Source organism: Paramisgurnus dabryanus, chromosome 8 (genome assembly GCF_030506205.2).
Source record: "Paramisgurnus dabryanus chromosome 8, PD_genome_1.1, whole genome shotgun sequence".
In the NCBI taxonomy this organism is placed as follows: domain Eukaryota; kingdom Metazoa; phylum Chordata; class Actinopteri; order Cypriniformes; family Cobitidae; genus Paramisgurnus; species Paramisgurnus dabryanus.
In genome coordinates this window covers 22715405-22733593 of record NC_133344.1, presented here as the reverse complement: position 1 = coordinate 22733593, position 18189 = coordinate 22715405, and the positions used below count along the sequence as shown (strand labels likewise).

Genomic DNA, 18189 nt, shown 5'->3' with positions numbered 1-18189 from the left:
CACACAAAAAACTCCTTAATATCTCAGTTGTTTCCATTAGACCAGGGTTTTTTCAAACTGGGGTCCCCCAGGGGGTTTCCAGGAGGTCCTAGAGGGTCCCAAGAAAATTTCAGAGAAAAAAATTACTTCTTAAATATTAGGGCTAGGCAAAAAAAATCGATTTTTCGATTAATTGTTTTTTTTTAACATGGTAGATTCAAAATTGATTCTCAAAGAGCAGAATCGATTTTTTTCTTTAATATTTTTTCCGCAAATATTGAACGTAAGATTAATGTTAATCTAATTATAGTCTTCACTAGATGTTTTTGCCTTGCGCGATGTTACCAATGAGCGAGAGGCGAGCCTGTCATTCATTCATTCAGTGCTTAAAATGGTGGTTTCAGGTGCTTCATTGACATTGATGCCACCTTCACATAAAAAGTCAGAGGTATGGAAGCATTTTAGATTTCGCAAGCAAGACGGCGACGATAGTGTTGTGGCTTTTAATTTCTTTTTATTAATTACCCACTTGTAAACTGCTGTTCACTGTTCTTTTTTATTAATATAGTATTTGTATTAAATCTATATTCATTGAGTTGAATCGAGAATCGAGTATAAAAACTGACCCGAGAACCGGAATCGAAAATTTAATCGAGAATCAGAATCAAAGCAATAGCTTGTGAATCGAAATCGAATCGACCTGGAACATCTGAATCGATACCCAGCCCTATTAAGTATTTTATCTCTAATTTCTGGCTACATATATATTTGATTTGTATCTTTCTAGTGTGTTTTCCATATAAGAGTTCCCTTTATCTCAGTCACTGGGCTGCATGAGGCCGAATTCTTTGAAAGGGGTCCCTCACAAAAGGGTTAATCATATTCGGGGGTCCTTGGAATCATAACGTTTAAAAACCTTATTTTAGACAGCAGTGTGATTTGAGAAAATTATGTTTCTAGATCCTTTTCTCAGAACAAGACTCTGAGTTTTTGTCTGTATGTGAATACAACCAGGCTGGTTAGCATTTGATAATTGTTATTTTCCTAAAATACTCAACACTCTTCAACCGTTAAGTTAAACTAACTGTAGGAAGTTCCATAATTTTAAATCATGTACATGTTATCTGAATAAGTGATCAAGTGTGTAAACCAAAACTCTCCAAATTGTTTCTGTTTCTTAACCTCCTAAGACCCAAGCTTTGCTTTGGCTTGCATTTTAGATTTCTTCCTGCTATTTGGGCTTAGGAAGAACCAATAAATATAATAACCAAATATTTTTCTTTGAACATGAAGCAGTGTAATTGTCCACGTTTGTGTACCACAGTTTCCAGTTACACAGAATTAGGTATTATGGTCCAAATAACAAAAAATGTGATGTCTACATATGTGCACACACCAGGTCTTAGGAGGAAAAAGCACTTGCAAGAACCTGTATAAGGCGAACAAATAAAATACCAACAAAAATCTGACTAATGAAGTTGACCTGGCTTTGGACACAGTATGTTTTTCTCTAGGTGGCGCTATTGGTTAACCTTTGGACCTTATAGCAGCAAGCAATCTTTGCCCCATGAGCATGTGTGAAGCAATCCTCAGTTTGGACGTAAATTCAGCGTTTGCCCTCCATGATCACTTGTACAGTGGCTGTCAGCACCGCAGCCCATTTTTTTTGATGAGTCAGTTCAGAAAACTGCCATGGGATGGAGAACATGGCAAACACACAAGGTGTCAAGGTCTAACACTAAAGGAGATCAGGGACGTTAGTTGTGCAAATATTAGTGCAAATCTCTGTGTGTTTTTCTTAGATCTTACAGAGTTGAAGGTCCCAATATAAACAAATAACCGGTTACAAATAACTGAAATGCTACTGAAGTTGGTAGATGACCACATGCAGGTCTCGACAATATGATGGCCCAGAGCCAGTCTAAAGGAGATTTGAGGACAAATAAAAGGAGTGTTGCTCACACTAAAAGGCCAGTGCTGCTTTGAGTTAGAATAAATTTAAACAAATCAGCATTTTGCCGTAGCTTTCAGTATTTATGAATTAAAGGGATGGATAAAACTAAATTTCTGTCATCATTTACTCACCCACATGTTGTTTTAAATTTGTATGAGATTTACAAAAGAAGATATTTTGATAAATGATGGTAAGCACACAGCTAAGGGTACCCATCGACTTCTATAGTAAACTTTATAGACTTTTATAGAAAAACAAATACTATTGAAGTCAGTGGGTACCGTCAACGGTGTGCTTAACATCATTCATCAAAATATCTTCTTTTGTAGATCTCAAACAGGTTTAGAACAACATGAGGGTTTAAAGGCCGAAGTATGGTCCATTTATACGCATGCAGAAGGGTCCGCGTACAGTGCGCATGACGCAATTTTCGTCATCATAAGAGTGTGTGCCTGCCTACTGTACATGCATCGCATGATTTTTAAAACCCTGTGTACATTGTACGCGTAGGCGCAGATTCGCCTGCAGAACAATGTAGTGTTTAGCCCAAGCGATGCATTGCATTTTTTCCTTAAAGTGCATGCGTTGAATATCTGTGCACACGTATGAGTCCAAGAAACTATACTTTGCAAGGCTGTGCGTTTGACCGTGTGCATACATTTGCGTACACGTAAAAAACAGACTATTCTCCGGACTTAAGAATATGATGACAGAAATTACATTTTTTGGTAAACTATCTCTTTTATAGCTATTTATGAGATACAATATATCTGTTCCAACTATTATTGCTTATTAACCAAAGATAAATGTTTTTAACTTTTCTCTTTTTGTAAATGTTTATTTCTTTTTGACACATATACAAATGTTGTTAAAATGTGTCATTTTTATTGTGCGGACCGTGTTAATTTTTTCAGGCTGTGTACAGATTTGAATGAATGGCCAGACTCAGCCAGCAGGAAATTGCTTATTGTTGAGTCCTAACGTGTGTGTGAGAATCACAACCTTTTAGTCACTCTCTCATGTTAACGATTGGTGTGTTGTTGTTGTCCCTGGCCAGAAAGGCCCCAGCCTCGGTCCCTCGAGTGCTAAGACCCCAGCGCAGCCCTTTCTCAGACTTCCTCTGCCCTTATGTGCCGAGTGCTCTGGGCGGCTTGTTTTAGATAACAGCGGGGTGCTGTACACTTCAAACAGTTTAACCTTCCACCTGTCAGCTTTATTCAAAAATAATGGGATGTGTCTGTTGTCACCTCATTTGCTCAGGCATAAATCGAAAGGCTGTAATAGTTGTTTTGAGTTATGAAATTATTTGGCACCAAAAAGGCTGGGGAAAAACATGGTCCTTGATACAGATAAAAAAAGCCCTGGATGCTGTCTTAACAAGGTCAGGCGTTCCTCAAGAGCAGAATTTACATCTGTAATTTATGTTTTTGGCATCATTAGACACATTATCAAAGACAGGACTTTCAGGTTTGCAAACTAAAGCCGTATATAAAGCGCTCTGAGGGAATGCTAGCCTAGCAGCGGCTTCATTTTAACTGCCGATGCCTTTAGCCTCTGTTACTCAACTGTAGCTACTTGTCTAAAATGACTATAAAAAGAGTAGAAAGTGCCGCTCCAGGCTTAAAACGACCGCTGCTTCATCTGTAGTGTTTTGACTTTAGAAAGGAACAACTGTGGCAACGCGGCATTGAGTGAAAACAAGCTGTGTAGGAAATCGAAGTCAACAGTGTGTGTTGGACTGGCAAAAGAAAGGCAAGGCTAGAAAACGGTGACCGGTTGGGACGCCGGCGCTTCTGCTGTGGTGTTGTAGGATCTATTCATAGACTCATAATTAAAGGATGTTGCTCCGAGTGGCAGTGCGCAGGACTTTGGCCAGAAAAATATGCTTTAACCAGAGTGTCCATTAATCACTCCTTGTCCTTTTTTTGCTCACTTCTCTGCTTTGTGGATGTTTCTGGAAAGTTTAAATCCAATAAGGTTTTTTAAACCTTTATCGATAGTGAAGTAAAAAATTGGTGTAAAGGTACGGTCACATGTAGCATGAGGGTGGACAGATCTCACGGCCCATGAGACTCACAGTAACTTCACTTCATCACGGTACTGATACAGTAAGCATCAAGGAATCTGCTCTCTCAAGACAGATTAGTTTAGTCCTGTTCATATTAGGCAAGCATTTGCTTACAGATTCTTAAGGGGATTCAAGAGCCTAATTGATTCCTTGGCTAAAGCTAAATATACAGTGGGATAAACTGTTAGAAAATAGTCAAAAATGGGCCCTAGCTGTCACTGGTATACACGTTCAAAAAGTACACCTTTGTTCCTTAAGAGTCCATATGGTACATATTGGTACATGCAACCTAGTGACAGTTTGACATTTTTTTCAGTGGTCCACAATGAAAGTCAGTTTTTTATTTCATGAAAATATGATTCAAAAAATCTAAAACAAAAATAGTGAAAAAAATGTGTTACGTCGATCACATTGATTTTTATAGGTCAGATTTCCTTGCTTTTACTGGAGCACATAATAAACATTATCAAATTATGCTAGGATAACATGTATCATCGATCATTGCATGGACAAAGTTTCCGGGGGTATGCAGAGTGACTTTGTGGGCGGATCTTGGGCGCTGTTGCTATTTTCTCGGTGGGAGAAATAACTCTTGTGCCAGGTGCAAATCAATAAGGGGTTGGTCTGAAGTAGGTTTATTATACATAGGTGTGGTTTGGGTGTAACGTCAAATAAACCAATCAGAACGTCATCCAACATTCCCTTTAAACACAAGTGCGCAAGTTCCATGGCGGGTTGCTATTATTATGAAGGATTCACCAGGCGTACGCCAGGAGCGGTTTACAGCCGAGGAGACCGACGTTCTTGTAAGAGCAGTCAAAGACAGAGAAGTTGTTTTGTATGGGGATAGGAGAAACCCGCCCAAATCAGCGTAGGTTAAACAGGCGTGAGAGGAAATAGCCACAATTGTCTCATCAGCTGGCATCACCAGGACGTTGCGCCGCAAGTGCTACAATGATGTCAGGAGACGGGGGAATCCCAAGCTTGCCAGCATAAATCGGGCACGCCGTGTAACGGGAGGTGGATCTGCCTCTACACAGACGCCAGCAGAGGACATCGCTGCGTTCCACCCTCACCGCTGAAAGCCAAGAAACGCAAGCAGTCCAACCCCAAAGTACACTTACAAATCAAGTTCATATACATTAAGGTTTCTTATGAAAACATTTTAATTATTATTTACATACAGCCACACAACAAATATGAAAATATTTTAATCGTTATTTGCATGATAATTTTTTAACGCAGCCACACAAAATAAATAAAAACTATCACCACAATGCTCACCACTATGATTCCCCTTATCTCATGTGTTAATATTTTTTGTTGTAACAACTTATGATTTGCAAAAATAACTGCATCTGTGTAGATTAGATAAGCAAAGTGTGTGCGCGTTGTGCACGCTATACATTATGGTCAAGCATGCGCCCTTAAAATAGCATAATGAACAACGCGCAATGCGCCACTGACTTAAGACTAGTTTTTTCTGGTCAGTGGCGCAATTGTTTTTTGAAACTGCAAAATAGCATCAGGGATGGTTTGCGCCGGAATACGCCTCCTTTTTTGCGCAGACCCGCCCAGGGAGCGCAAGTTCATTCCATAGTTTGCTGACGTGCGTCTGTGGAGGGAAAAACCTGCTGTGCGCCGGTGCAAAATACGAATAATACATGCGTCACTGACAAAGTCAATTGCGCTGGGTGCAAGATAGGGCCCATAATGTTGACGGTCATTTGAAATGAAAATTTGTTCCCCACTGTACATTCAGTTTGGACTTAGTGGAAAAGTATTTTTTTACTTGGTGTTCCCATCTGCAGTATTCATTGATAACTTGCTTATAATGCAATAATGAGTGCCTTTGCCTGAGCTCCTGTGCTTTATTGAAAAAGCTTGTCTTTGGTTTTTAGAAGATTTAGATATTGTGTAAGATGAAAGATGTCAGGATTTACATGCTGTGTTTTAATTGGGCTGTGACATTATATCAGATTTCTGTTTTATGCTGTCTCTGATCACGGTGAGACAATCATGAGGGATTAAAGCCTTACTCGAGATTTTACCCTTTAATGCACATTGAAAGCACAGCACAGGACATTAGTGGAATTTGCTTTGGGCATGAGCTCTATTTTATAGTAGCATTATGAAATCGGACGCTGTGCATATGCTGTATATACTTTGAAGGTTTTTTTCCCTAAATCTTCGACATACTTTTTTCAAACAAATATACAAATACAATAGCTGTTAAAAATTCCCTGGCCAGTCTCCCCACCGCCCTTACAAGCTAACTACACTGCTATGTGCATTTTTTCATTTAATGTGTTTGTAATGGATTTACAATCTGATAGACATAATCTTAATAATAATTTTAATGAATTTTTTTGCATAATTAATACTTCATAAAATGTATTAGATGACATGCACTGTAGAAGAAAAATGTATACTCACTGACATTGAGTTACAGTATGCATAGGTTTGTTAAATTGAGTGTGTGTGTAATACACGTATACATCTGTTTTTGTGGTACGACCTACCAATTGAGCTACAGGAATGCATATGTAAGACAATCTAATGTGCTGAAATTATTCAGCTCCAGACATATTAACTGTTAGTACAAAACTAGTCTGCCTGGGGCTGCATTTTTAATGATGTTTCCAAAAGGTGATAAAAGCAGTGTCATGGGAAGTCTGTCCTTCAGTTTTTAGCAGTAAAACTCTGGTCAGATGCTTTGGTTTCAAGGCTTCGGTGGAAACATCCTCTTTACCCCCCTCCTCCATTCCTCTTTACAGATTTCTGATCCGGGTTTCTTCTTGTCCACCACCAGTTTCTAGTTTGTTTTTGTAGGAAAGATTGCCTGTGTGGACCAAATTTTTGCTGACAGCTTTATGCTTTTACACTCAGCGGTTGTGTTTAGACCTTAAAAAGTTCCTCCAGGTTTGCAAGGCGCATCCAATGTTTCTTTTCCAAACGCCTTAGGTGCGATGAATCGTCTGTTGTCCTGAGCAAAATGTAAGCTCACAAGTTAACAGCATTATCTGAAGCACAGCATAAATAATCTTATTTGTGATGGTGAATTTTCATAAGATTCATGTGCAAACAAAAGGCTTTAACAAAAAAAGAGCAGAGGAAGCACAGAAATTATAAAGACTTTCCTGAGAAAGGATTTCAGTCTGTTCCATCCTCCTAATTTCTACAGTTGGACTCTAATCTAGAGATTACGATTTAGTTCATTTATCTGGGGCTTTAAAAAATCCAACAAAGGCCTATTTTAGGCTGACTAAACTTTCAAAAGAGACTGTGCTTTCCACCAATGAGTGTAAATGGGTATCCTAGTGCTGTTAGGCATCAAAGCATTTTATGGTCGAATGATAACCTATTCATTTTAGGTATGCATAAACGTAAACCTACAAATTGAGCAACAGTAATGATAACTGTATTTTTTAATTTAAGACCTGTTTTGGTTGTTTGCACATAATTTTATACTTTATCTGGTACCTGTTGTACACAAACGTGGACAATTACACTGCTTCATGTTGAAAGAAAAATATTTGGTTATTATATTTATTGATTCTTCCTAACCCCAAAATAGCTGGAAGAAATCTGTGGAAAAAAAATACAAACCAAAGCTCGGGTCTTGGGAGGTTAAAAAACATACAGTACTGTGCAAAAGTCTTAGGCCACCATGCCAGATTTAGATTTGTTGTTTTTGCAATGTTATAGTGATCATATATGTGTATATAGTATTAAAATCAGTATAAAAATGTAAACTGATGTGTCAAGTTTTTAGGGTAAACTCCCCTTCCACTTGAGCAATAACAGGAAACTGCAGGATCTTTTAAACCCAAATAAAATTTAATACTAATTTCTAATTTTAAAGAAATTAGTTTTTTTACTTCATTCTGCTCAAAAATGCTCAAGATGTGTTTAGTGCCAAGAGAGGTCACACTAAACACAGACGATGCCTAAAGAAGACATTTAGTCATGATAATTAAATTTTTATTTTTTTGTACATATTTCCTTTATTTTCTGTTTGTATTTTAATAAAATAAATATGGATGGACATTAAAAGTCTGGTGGTGGTGGTGGCCTAAGACTTTTGCACAGTACTATTGTAGGTCCATAGCTTGATGCCAAGATGCCAGCATTTTATGAGCTGTTGTTAGTCCATGGTGTTGCTATGTGGTTACAAACGTTTTTTCTTGTCCTCGAATTAGGTTTCGAAGAAAGCGCTTTTCGGATTTCCAGAGAATTCCGACAAGAATTATTCAGTGTTCTGCACATTCCCCGCCCCTCGTGTTTGTTAAACATTTCGTTCATTTTTTTCCAGCTGACATTTCGTTTAACAGAATTTACTATATTTAACTCCTCTCCACAGATTTCCCCCTACTATCAGCACAGGAAATATAGCGATAGACTATTCCATCCTTATTTTGTGGACGTGACCTCATGGTCACCTTGGTTACACCAATTCCATAGAAGGCGAATTTCGTTGAAGTGTTGTATTAAAGCAATGATTGCCTCTTGCCGAGAAAAGCCTTTATGATCTATTAATATTCAAGCGCTTACAGGTGGTTTGGCTGTAAAGCAAATACATAAACATTCTCCTTCTTTATGCTTGAATGCGGATCAAATGAACCGCAGGCACCTTTTTCCCCACCCACTTTTTCCCCCTCCTGTCCTCAAAGCTCTCAATTGAATTGTGGATGTGGTTTCATAGCTAAGAGCGTTGAGTGTCTCTCCAAGCCAGCATGCCCACATGAGCAGTGTACCATGTTTAAAGAGCATATCCTTGGTACCAACGTGCCTAGATAAACAGTATTCGTGGCCGTGCAGCGCTGCGTGATGTGCTTGCATCCCGCTCTGGAATCCGCAGCAGTAATCCCTGCAACCCAGAGGAATGGAAACTGGAGATGGCATTACATCTCGCCTGGCTCACCGCGAAACGCTGTGCCAGGCCCTGGTACGCCACCCGCCCCATCCCTAGCTCCGAGCGCATACGCACAAAAGCCGCCCTTCAGGTTGGGATCAAACAGTCCAGCTTTTAGAAGTTCTCACTTAGTCTGTAAAAGATTAACAAGTTATTGACTGCATGTTGACCCATGCAGGTCTCCTCCTCTCCTTAGTACTGTTATCTGATGGTTGGAGTGAGGGTGGCCTCTGGACTAAGTGAGTGTTGCTTGCTCCAGGCTTGAGTGGGTGGCTTTGATGTGAGATGTGCAACCTTTTGTGTGTGTGTGTTCCACAGCTTTTTATAAACACCTCCGTAAGTGCAGCATGACGAGAGAGGCGTCCAGCGTACTCACAAAGGACCCATGAGCTCACGCACACACTGGCGCTTGCTCGCGGGGTCGTGCTTTTACGACTGATGCAGGCAACCACAAGGACAAAGCTTGAAAGTGATCGAAATGTTTATTTGCTCTTTTTTTTCTTGTTAAATTGTGAAAATAGTTCACGTCTCTGGTATTAGCACACCCCGATTCCCAGCATCCTCCCTGTTAAGGTTTATCCACATGTTTATAATTTGAGATTTCCTCTTTTTCAAAGGTCTTTGGCAAGTGTTGTTCATTTGAAATGGATACTTTTCTTTCAGTTCTCAGACTTTGCCAAGTTGGAGGCCTGTTTGCTCACTTTTTGGGCTGCTGAGATCATCGGAGTCGGTCGAGTAGAATGCATCCGACAATTTTGAAATAAAACAGTGCTGTTGCTTTGATGGGACTTAGCAGCGTTCAAAGACTTGTTAAGGGGAAAACAAAACAACACAGAGAGCCACCACATTCTAAGACTCTATAATATGTATAGAAATTGATGTATGGTTGCAGAGAAAATGTGTGGTTCTTGCTAAAAGTCATAAATAACATTTTAGACAAGGTGTTATAAATAGAACGTGTCAAAAACTGCCTAAACGTCTCTGGTTCCTAAAATTTATGGCATCTTACCAGCACGGAGAAGGTCCCTTTTTAATTTAGCTTCCCACAGGCTAACCAACTGACGCCTCTCTGCAAGGCCCTGTATTTCAACAAGGCCACAAAAGCCCCAGCGCTTGGTTTCCAGTCTCTGCTGGCTTTTTGGAGAACAGAGTGTACCATCAGCAAACTCGCATCCCAGCGAGCCGGCCAAGCCTCGTCTGTCAAAGCCTGGGTGAGCGCGAGAGCGAGCGAGCGGCTGGGCGAGCGAGAGGAAGCTCCCAGATAAACATACCGCAGCGCCTAAACTCCTAATCACTCTGCGCTTCCGTTTGTAGCCTCTATAATTAGAAGGCACTTTTTTCCATGTATTCCCAGTTGACGCAAATGCTTCTTGTGGCTTGGCACCTCATTTGGGGCGTGGGTTACTTTATGGCCAGGCCGTAACTTGGTTTAGTCTTCTGATACAGCATAAATAGCTAACCACTGTCTAATTCACTGGCCGACTCTGTTTTTCTTTCTCGTAGGCGCAATCTCAGCGTGACCCTCGCTTCGCAGCCGCATCCCTTCCTCCTCGCTTCCTGTCCCGACGCTCTGTTAGATGACAAAGCCACACCTAAAGTAGTTGCTAATTCTAAGTGTCAAAAACGAAAATGCCATGTGGATAAAAATAGGGCGGATGAGCTCATTCAGGATTACCTCTATTCTATTGTCACCCATTGGTCGTTTTTTTCTTTGCGTGTGTTTGCGGTTTCTTCTGATCTTCTGATTTGTCAGACCACCCAATAAAGACTCGCCACAAATCAAACCCCTCTATGAACTCACCCTTGAAGATCCAGTGTTGGAAAATCACTAATTATTGTCAGTAAGATTGAAAGGCAGAGGCTAAATCCATTTATATCTTGGAGTCTTGGAAAGATTTTCCAAAGCAGTAGTGACCCGACTTTCATGTGTGTGGAAAAATAGCCCGTAGTGCTCTAACACTGCTTTTAGGAATAAGTTGTATGTGGAGATGCATTTTCACGGAGGTTACATTTGAGCTTTTTCTGGTGTGGTTTAGTAAGTGTGTTGTTTACAGTAAGGTCTTCGACTTTCTGTAGTTTCACTGACTTCAAATAAAAGTGGGAAAATGAGAGGCTCTGTCATCAGAGGTTCCACTTGGGTTCTCCTGCGGTTGTGTTTAAAACGGATCTGCATGCTCTCCGTCTCTGACAGCTAAAGGAAGATCTTGGCGTGTAGATAATTCTAGAGCACAAATTGCAGTGGAAAGGCTGTGGAACATGTTTGTCCTTTGCAGCCATGTAAACGTGTCTCATGAAATGTTTGGTCCTCGAAGGCACCCTAGGTGCCATTGTTTTGCAATTTATGGAGGTGGTTTCCAGGACAGGGCTTATACTAGTCCTAGACTAAAATGCATGTTTTAGCTGCCTTAATTTAAAACCATTTTGTATCGACATACTGTATGTTAACATATATTAGTGCCATTGTTTTATCTTTAAAATGCACATCAGTGATGTTTTTGTAAGGTTTGTTTGTTAAAAACTACATTAATCTCTTAATTACAATCAGGGCCTAGTTCTGGATTAATCTAAACCCTGTCTGGGAAAAAGTCCTAAAGTTTAAGCCCAGAATTGTTTTTCAGATGTGAACTTGCATCGGCCATGTTAGCCTACATTGTGTTAACCAATATAGAGCGGGGCACAACCTAACGCTTTTTGGCTCAATCATTCAAAAAATATTTGAGTTTGATTAATTATATTTTTACACAAGCAACACACACATCTCTGCTACAAATGAACATTTTCAAGTTTGCTTTTATAACTTATCATTCTTGGATAATTACACCAAACGTGACAGAAGTGCAAACGTTACAACTTACCCCATAGGTGGGGTTAATTGTAACAGGCGGGGGGTTAGTTGTAACACTTGCTAAAAATTAAGTTTGCAGGCAAATATTTCAATACTATTTTGTGTACTATATACTTGAAGTGGATATTGTTTATATATCTGTCTGTAACAGATAGGTATCCACACTGTATTCATTCATCCAGCCAGCCCTTTTCTAACAATAGTTCAATAATAAATTGATGCAAATGTCTAAATATATGAGAAAAAGCAGCACAATTATGATTTTTTTTATATGTGAGTATGTGTAATAACCATACTACAGTTTCAAAATCAAATTCTGAGATAATGAGCATCAGAGTCTGATTTTAGCCATTCATTTCATTATGATTTCAATCTTTGACGTGACCTTATTCAGTCAATATTAAAGATATGAACAAAAATACATTTGACACATGATTTTTGATAAGACAGTAACATTTATTTTGTTGGTAGCCAGCAATCATTTGTGTGTAGTCTATTTAAAACAACGGTGAGAATTACGCTAACGTTAGCGGTTTTCATATTGTAAGTGCTGAGGGGTTAGTTGTAACACAGCGTTACAATTAACCTCGCTGGGTCAAAATTGTTGTAAACACGTTGTTAAGAGCTGCAGACATATTTCAAAACGATGCTATGTTTAGTCAACAAGACACTGATTTATATGACATTGCATTGGATTTGGTATCTTACACACCCAACTTAGAAACCGAAAAAAACATATGATGAAAAAAATTTACTAAAATGCCACCAAAACACTCGTTCATCAATAACTCTCTGGAAAAACATTATACATTTCCAATAATTTGCAGGAGATTGTCTATTGGCAGCATGAAAAAATACCGGGAAAAACTAAATGCTCAACCTTGTGCAACAATGTAAACAGTCCGTGGTACAACTAACCCTGTGTTAGTTTTTGGCCCTGCGAACCCCTACTGAAATTCATATTGTGAATGCTAGTCCTTTTCATTGCAATGAGATTGTTCATCAAGTTCTCTGATAAATCGACACATAACAAGTAGTTTTCTGTGATCTACAGGTATGTTGCTGGTGACTGCAGACACACTTGGCCATGACTTTCATGTTTTTCAAATCATCACCCACCCATGGGCGTCTTCCCAGAGTGCAGTTCATCATCTGTACACACTGCACAGAGGAGAGACTGAAGCTAAGGTAAAAACTATATATGCAATTCACACGCATATACTTAAAATCACAAACTGTATTACCCCATTTAAAAAGCATGTTGATCCCAAAAAAGTCCCATTAAATTGCCAGCGTGCCTTTTGTGTGAGCGCAAACACATTGTTTCTGGCATCACTCCCGTAAAGGGGACCTAGTAACATTTCCGTAACATACCTAATGCGTCCTGTGTACACCAAAGCAGGAACAATGTTTTAAGGTGTGTCGTAGTTATTTGTTTTGAACTTATTGTTCAGCTCTTTGACACTGGAATTTTAAATGCACAATGAGAAACATTCACAGATCTGGGAAATCATTGGCAATATAAATAAACCAGACCAAACCGTGTATTTTCCGTGATCTGTATGTAATATGTTGAATAATCATTGTATTTATTATTTCTTATTTCTGGTTGCAATAATGTGGTTCAAATTATGTTTAAAAAAGAAAAGCTATTTCAGTGCAGATAAATATTAAATTGGCAAAGGTTGAGTTGTCAAGACATACATTTGTTTAGCTACAGTATGTCACCCATACTTTGTTGCACTTTTGGTTACTTCCGCAAACATACACAAACTTTCGTCCTCAAAATGGAGGATGTATCAACAAAAAAATGCCTGTCTTGTATTGTTAAGTAATACATGTGCAGTGTGGTATATGAAATTACACATCAAAGCTTGCTCACAAACACATGTAAACTAGTTTTTTTCAAGAGAGTTATTGAGATGAAATATTGCCTTTGCGGACTCTTTTATTCATTAGCATAATCATTTAAAGTCTTTGTGGGCCACCCACAACTGTTTATGGTTGCCTCTGCTTGTACGTTTCTGGAAATGTGCAATTTGAACATGCTTTTCATCGTCTGTGGATCCCTGTGTGTGTTATCTAAATACTGTCAAGAGACATGTACCACCGAACTGCACACAAAGCAAAACACGGCACTCCTGTCTGCACCATTTTCCTCTGTTGCTTCATGTAGGCCATTTTTTGTTAGATAGCAAGTGCAGGTAAGATTTATGGGCTGTACATTTAGTTATCTGCAACGTTACATTATCCTTACATCTGCCTTACACGTGTGATGTATGAACACAACTTTGAGGGTGCGTCAATTTTTAAAAGCAGCTTTAGTAAATGCTTTTTTTGTCATTTGTAGTATTTACTGAAATCCAAGTTTGCCCAAGTTTAAAACTATATTGCATGGATCTACTTGAAATATTTATGCTCTGAGCATCTGTGGCCACCACATCCAGTTTTCTGCACTCTGGAATTCGAAGACCTGAAACTATTAGTGTTGCCAATGTGTTTTCAATCTCCACAACTGCTCAAAAAAAGTTGCTAAAAATACCTCAGACAGCTGGTGAGAGCTTAGATTGTGCTCCTGACCAAAGCTCTTACTGTTGCACCTCAGGGTCGAGCTTGAGGCTTATAACACCTATGATATCTTGGGCTGTGAGGTCGTAGCCAGAGGACATTCCCACTGGTCCAACATCTCTTTCCATAGTCACTGTTAATAGACTGTTGAAAACGCAGAAGAACCTCTATAATTTCCCTGTTTCAGCACAGCTTTATAAATCCGGATTCAACAAAGATTTATATGAAACAGATTTGAGCTTGATAACTGCTTGTACTGCTGTGATGTCAAGCTTGGCCCATTATGCAATTGAGACATTACCAAATAAAGCTTTTCCCTTTTTTCAATTATAAGATACCTTAAATTTAGGAATGATGCCATTTTTAAAAGGGTATGCCGTGTTTTATTATGTTTGAATAACATTATTCAGGTTGAATAGTTCAAGGGGACATCTAAGGACATGATCTGATCATTAGCGTCTGCCAAAGCTTGGTAATCTATCTGGGTGCTTTAAAGTTTAATTTACTTTTGTGATCTATTAAGTTATTGCACAAATCAGTTTGGGAAATGATTACAGCGATTTAGTTTTCTTCTCTTCCAAATGCCGTTTCATCCATTTAGCCTTGCAGCTGCTCCACCAAAATATCTCCTCTAGTTGGCAAATCGTAAGGTTTTATTTGCTTAAGTTAAACTAATATTTATTCTGAAAGGGCTAAGACCCTTGCTTTCTCGGGTAGTGTCATGTTTGGATACGCACACAAGCCTGCTCTCTGCTCCAGTTCGTAGAACTTACATCCGTCTGACACTTTTTTTGTCTCGGTCTGCCTTCTAAAAGCATGCCAGACATATTTGTCTTAGTTTAAATCACATTACAAATATTAACACAACACTATAATTAAAACTAGAATTATTTCACCATGTGCTACGTGCCTGTGAGTAAGTCAGGTGTATATTTAGGACTTGTACTCATATTGCCCTATATATACACCGTAATGGCTATTAAAGTAGTTTTTCGTCTCATTCGTCCCTTTAACCTTCAAATGCACTCCGTGCCGGGTCAAAAATGCCAAATTGCAGGCTGAATACTGCCCCGTGGGTGACGTTTTAAGGTGCTACTGTTCCTTAATGAGGATGTGTCTCTGCAGCTCCAGGCATGGCAGGTAGCTGGAACAGAGCGTGTAAAACATTCTCGTTTTCCCTCGTCTGCGAGCACGGGGCCGAGGTGGCCCGCAGCTCTACTCAAATGGGAAAGGTGGTTAATCTGTCACCGGCTCATGCCAGGTTTGCTGCCTGGCCATGCGTTGGCTTTGATCTGGCATTGTAAACAGCGCAAACTGCAGAAAGCAAGCACCCTCCGAGACGATTTATCTTGAGCACAACAAATAAAAGGAACGATAATGCCTCGTGGGCGGACGCAGGCACCCGGCCTTATCTGGCTTGGCTGTGCTTGTTCTGACTACCAGGAATGACCTCAGTGTGCGTGAAGGTAAATAACTCGCTGCTGACGGCTGGCGTTGCCCGAGGCCATACACTGTTTTAGCTGTTCGGGGCGGCACATGACTGACCAAATAGCTCATTTGGTTTGTTGCCTGTCTTGTGTCAGATTTGAACTCATTTAACGTTGCGCTGCTTACCTAAAAGATCTTTAAGAGATTGCCCAGTGTAAAAAAAACGAAGGAATGGCATTGTTAGGTCACTGTTCTTGACTCATCGCTGATCTCTTGATTGCTGTATTCACCATAAGACTGATCTGAGACAGATATAGCAGAATAAGCTAAAATCAGATCGATCAGATCTTCAGACGGATGCATTCCAGTAGCTGATGGCTATCCATGAAAGTGTGGTAGAAATGCCATTAGGTGTGATTTGCTGATGGCACATTGCGGTGTGGTAAGGTCAAGAGTGAGGTTTCTGAAAACATACAGTATGCAAGTGTATTTGATTCAGATCTTTCTTTTCAGAGAGCTACATTAGGGGACACTTTCTTGTGGTCGATAGCCATTAGATACTGACAGAATTGTAGGTTGGTTGTATTACTGTACCATACAACATAGTCATTGGTGTTTTGGTGGTTTTGTTGTAAAATGTTATGTAAATTTAAAGGTGAGGTTAACTGTTCAGGTTTTCCTGCCAATAACTGAAACCTGTTGATCAGCACCATAGCGTGATTATCAACACCTCTTTCCCATTCTTTTCAAGCGTACCGTGACACATTTTTGGGAGATTTTATCTATGCGTCTAAACAGGAAACCATGCGTCTTAACCTTATGTTGCCTTTTATTTCAAGTATTGACTTGACATTTAATAGTGACATCTTGTAAGTCAGGCTGTATTGCTTAAGCCTTTATAAAAAGAGGCATGGTGTGTGCATATGTTTCGATATAGAGACAACCAATAATCTGCCGCTAAATGATTAAAATGATTTTATACGCAAAATGCGTGTTTGGAGATTCTGTAATTTGCATACCAAATGCTGCACTGATTCAAATAATGAATAACATAAATGACAACAAATGTTGTACAAATGCAAAGCTGATGTCTGTTCTTCCAGGTGCAGGACATCTGCTTCAGCCATGACTGCCGCTGGGTGGTGATCAGTACTCTTCGAGGAACCTCGCATGTCTTTCCCATCAACCCGTACGGCGGAGCGCCGTGCGCGCGAACCCACATGTCCCCACGCGTGGTCAATCGCATGAGCCGTTTCCAGAAGAGCGCCGGCCTGGAGGAGATCGAGCAGGAGCTGACCAGCAAGCAGGGTGGCCGGTGCAGCCCCATTCCTGGGCTTTCAAGCAGCCCATCTGGATCACCACTACATGGTGAGCAAACACATGTTTTTTTGAGAAACTAATATCTAATGTGTCTTCATGTTTTTGTGACAGGTCCAGAAATGGAAAACAATTTGCTTATTGTATTAAACTATTTCTTTCCCTTCTTTCTCTCTCTCACGTTTTTTGTAAATGAGCATTTTATCAAGCTCTTATATTCTTTAGGTTCAGTAATTTCATTTTAATGGTAATGAAAAGGTTATTAGTCAGTAATTGAAATGCCTTATTTTATATTACAAATTTGACACTCTTCTGCTGCAAAACCCCCTAAGTGCACTAATGTTTTTTGGCAAGACATACTAAAAGAGCTGCAAAAATACTTAAGATGCAACTAGAAACATAGCCAATGATTAAAGTCAGAATTAAAAATGTGAAAATGCTGAACCACACATTTGGGCATAGCTGTGATGCTCTTAGCTGCCTCATTCGGGTTGTATTCAGTTCCAAGTACTCACAAGGGACCCAAGTTTTAACACTTTCCCCGCCATCTCATCAATTAAAAGAAAACATTTGCATAAAAACTTGTCCCTGAAGAAGTTTTATGTTAATCTGCAATACCGCGATTATCCACTAGATGGATAATCTATTGGCACTTACCCAATTTATGGCAAAACTGAAGCCAAAACGTTATTTACTAATTTTAAACTCTATGTATGTTTTGATCATCATTCTGAATAGGGGTGCACCGATAAATGCCAATATACACTAATAATACGTGGCCGGTAACTATTCTTAATCGCACAGCCGATATTATTCACAGCTATTTCGTGTACTACGGCTTTTGATCAGTAAGTCCTTATTGATCTGAAATCACTGTTAGTTTGAGTCGCAAGTAACACTCGTCAAACATAATTATTATGCATATTCTTTATTATCATGAAAAAACCTGAAAAAGTTTGAAGAACAGCAATATATTTCCTGGAGCTGTGTGTGTATAGTTTCTCGTCTGCAGCGCACATTGAGTTTCTGCACAAGTGCGCCCCCTGGCTTTTGGATGTAGCGACATTTTATCGTAATTCATTGAGAAGAATAGCAAGCATCGTCGGACGATATAT

At 39.5% G+C, this 18189-nt stretch overlaps 1 protein-coding gene across 3 annotated transcripts in view; it reads left to right on the top strand.

Annotated features, from left to right (window-relative positions):
• bcas3 (BCAS3 microtubule associated cell migration factor) overlaps window positions 1-18189 on the top strand; it is a 260836-nt gene that overhangs the window by 45437 nt on the left and 197210 nt on the right. For all 3 annotated transcript variants that reach the window (XM_065281017.2, XM_065281016.2, XM_065281018.2), the window contains 2 exons: window positions 12816-12949; window positions 16861-17125. In XM_065281017.2, coding sequence (XP_065137089.1) covers window positions 12816-12949; window positions 16861-17125 — 399 coding nt within the window. The remainder of the gene's footprint in view (window positions 1-12815; window positions 12950-16860; window positions 17126-18189) is intronic.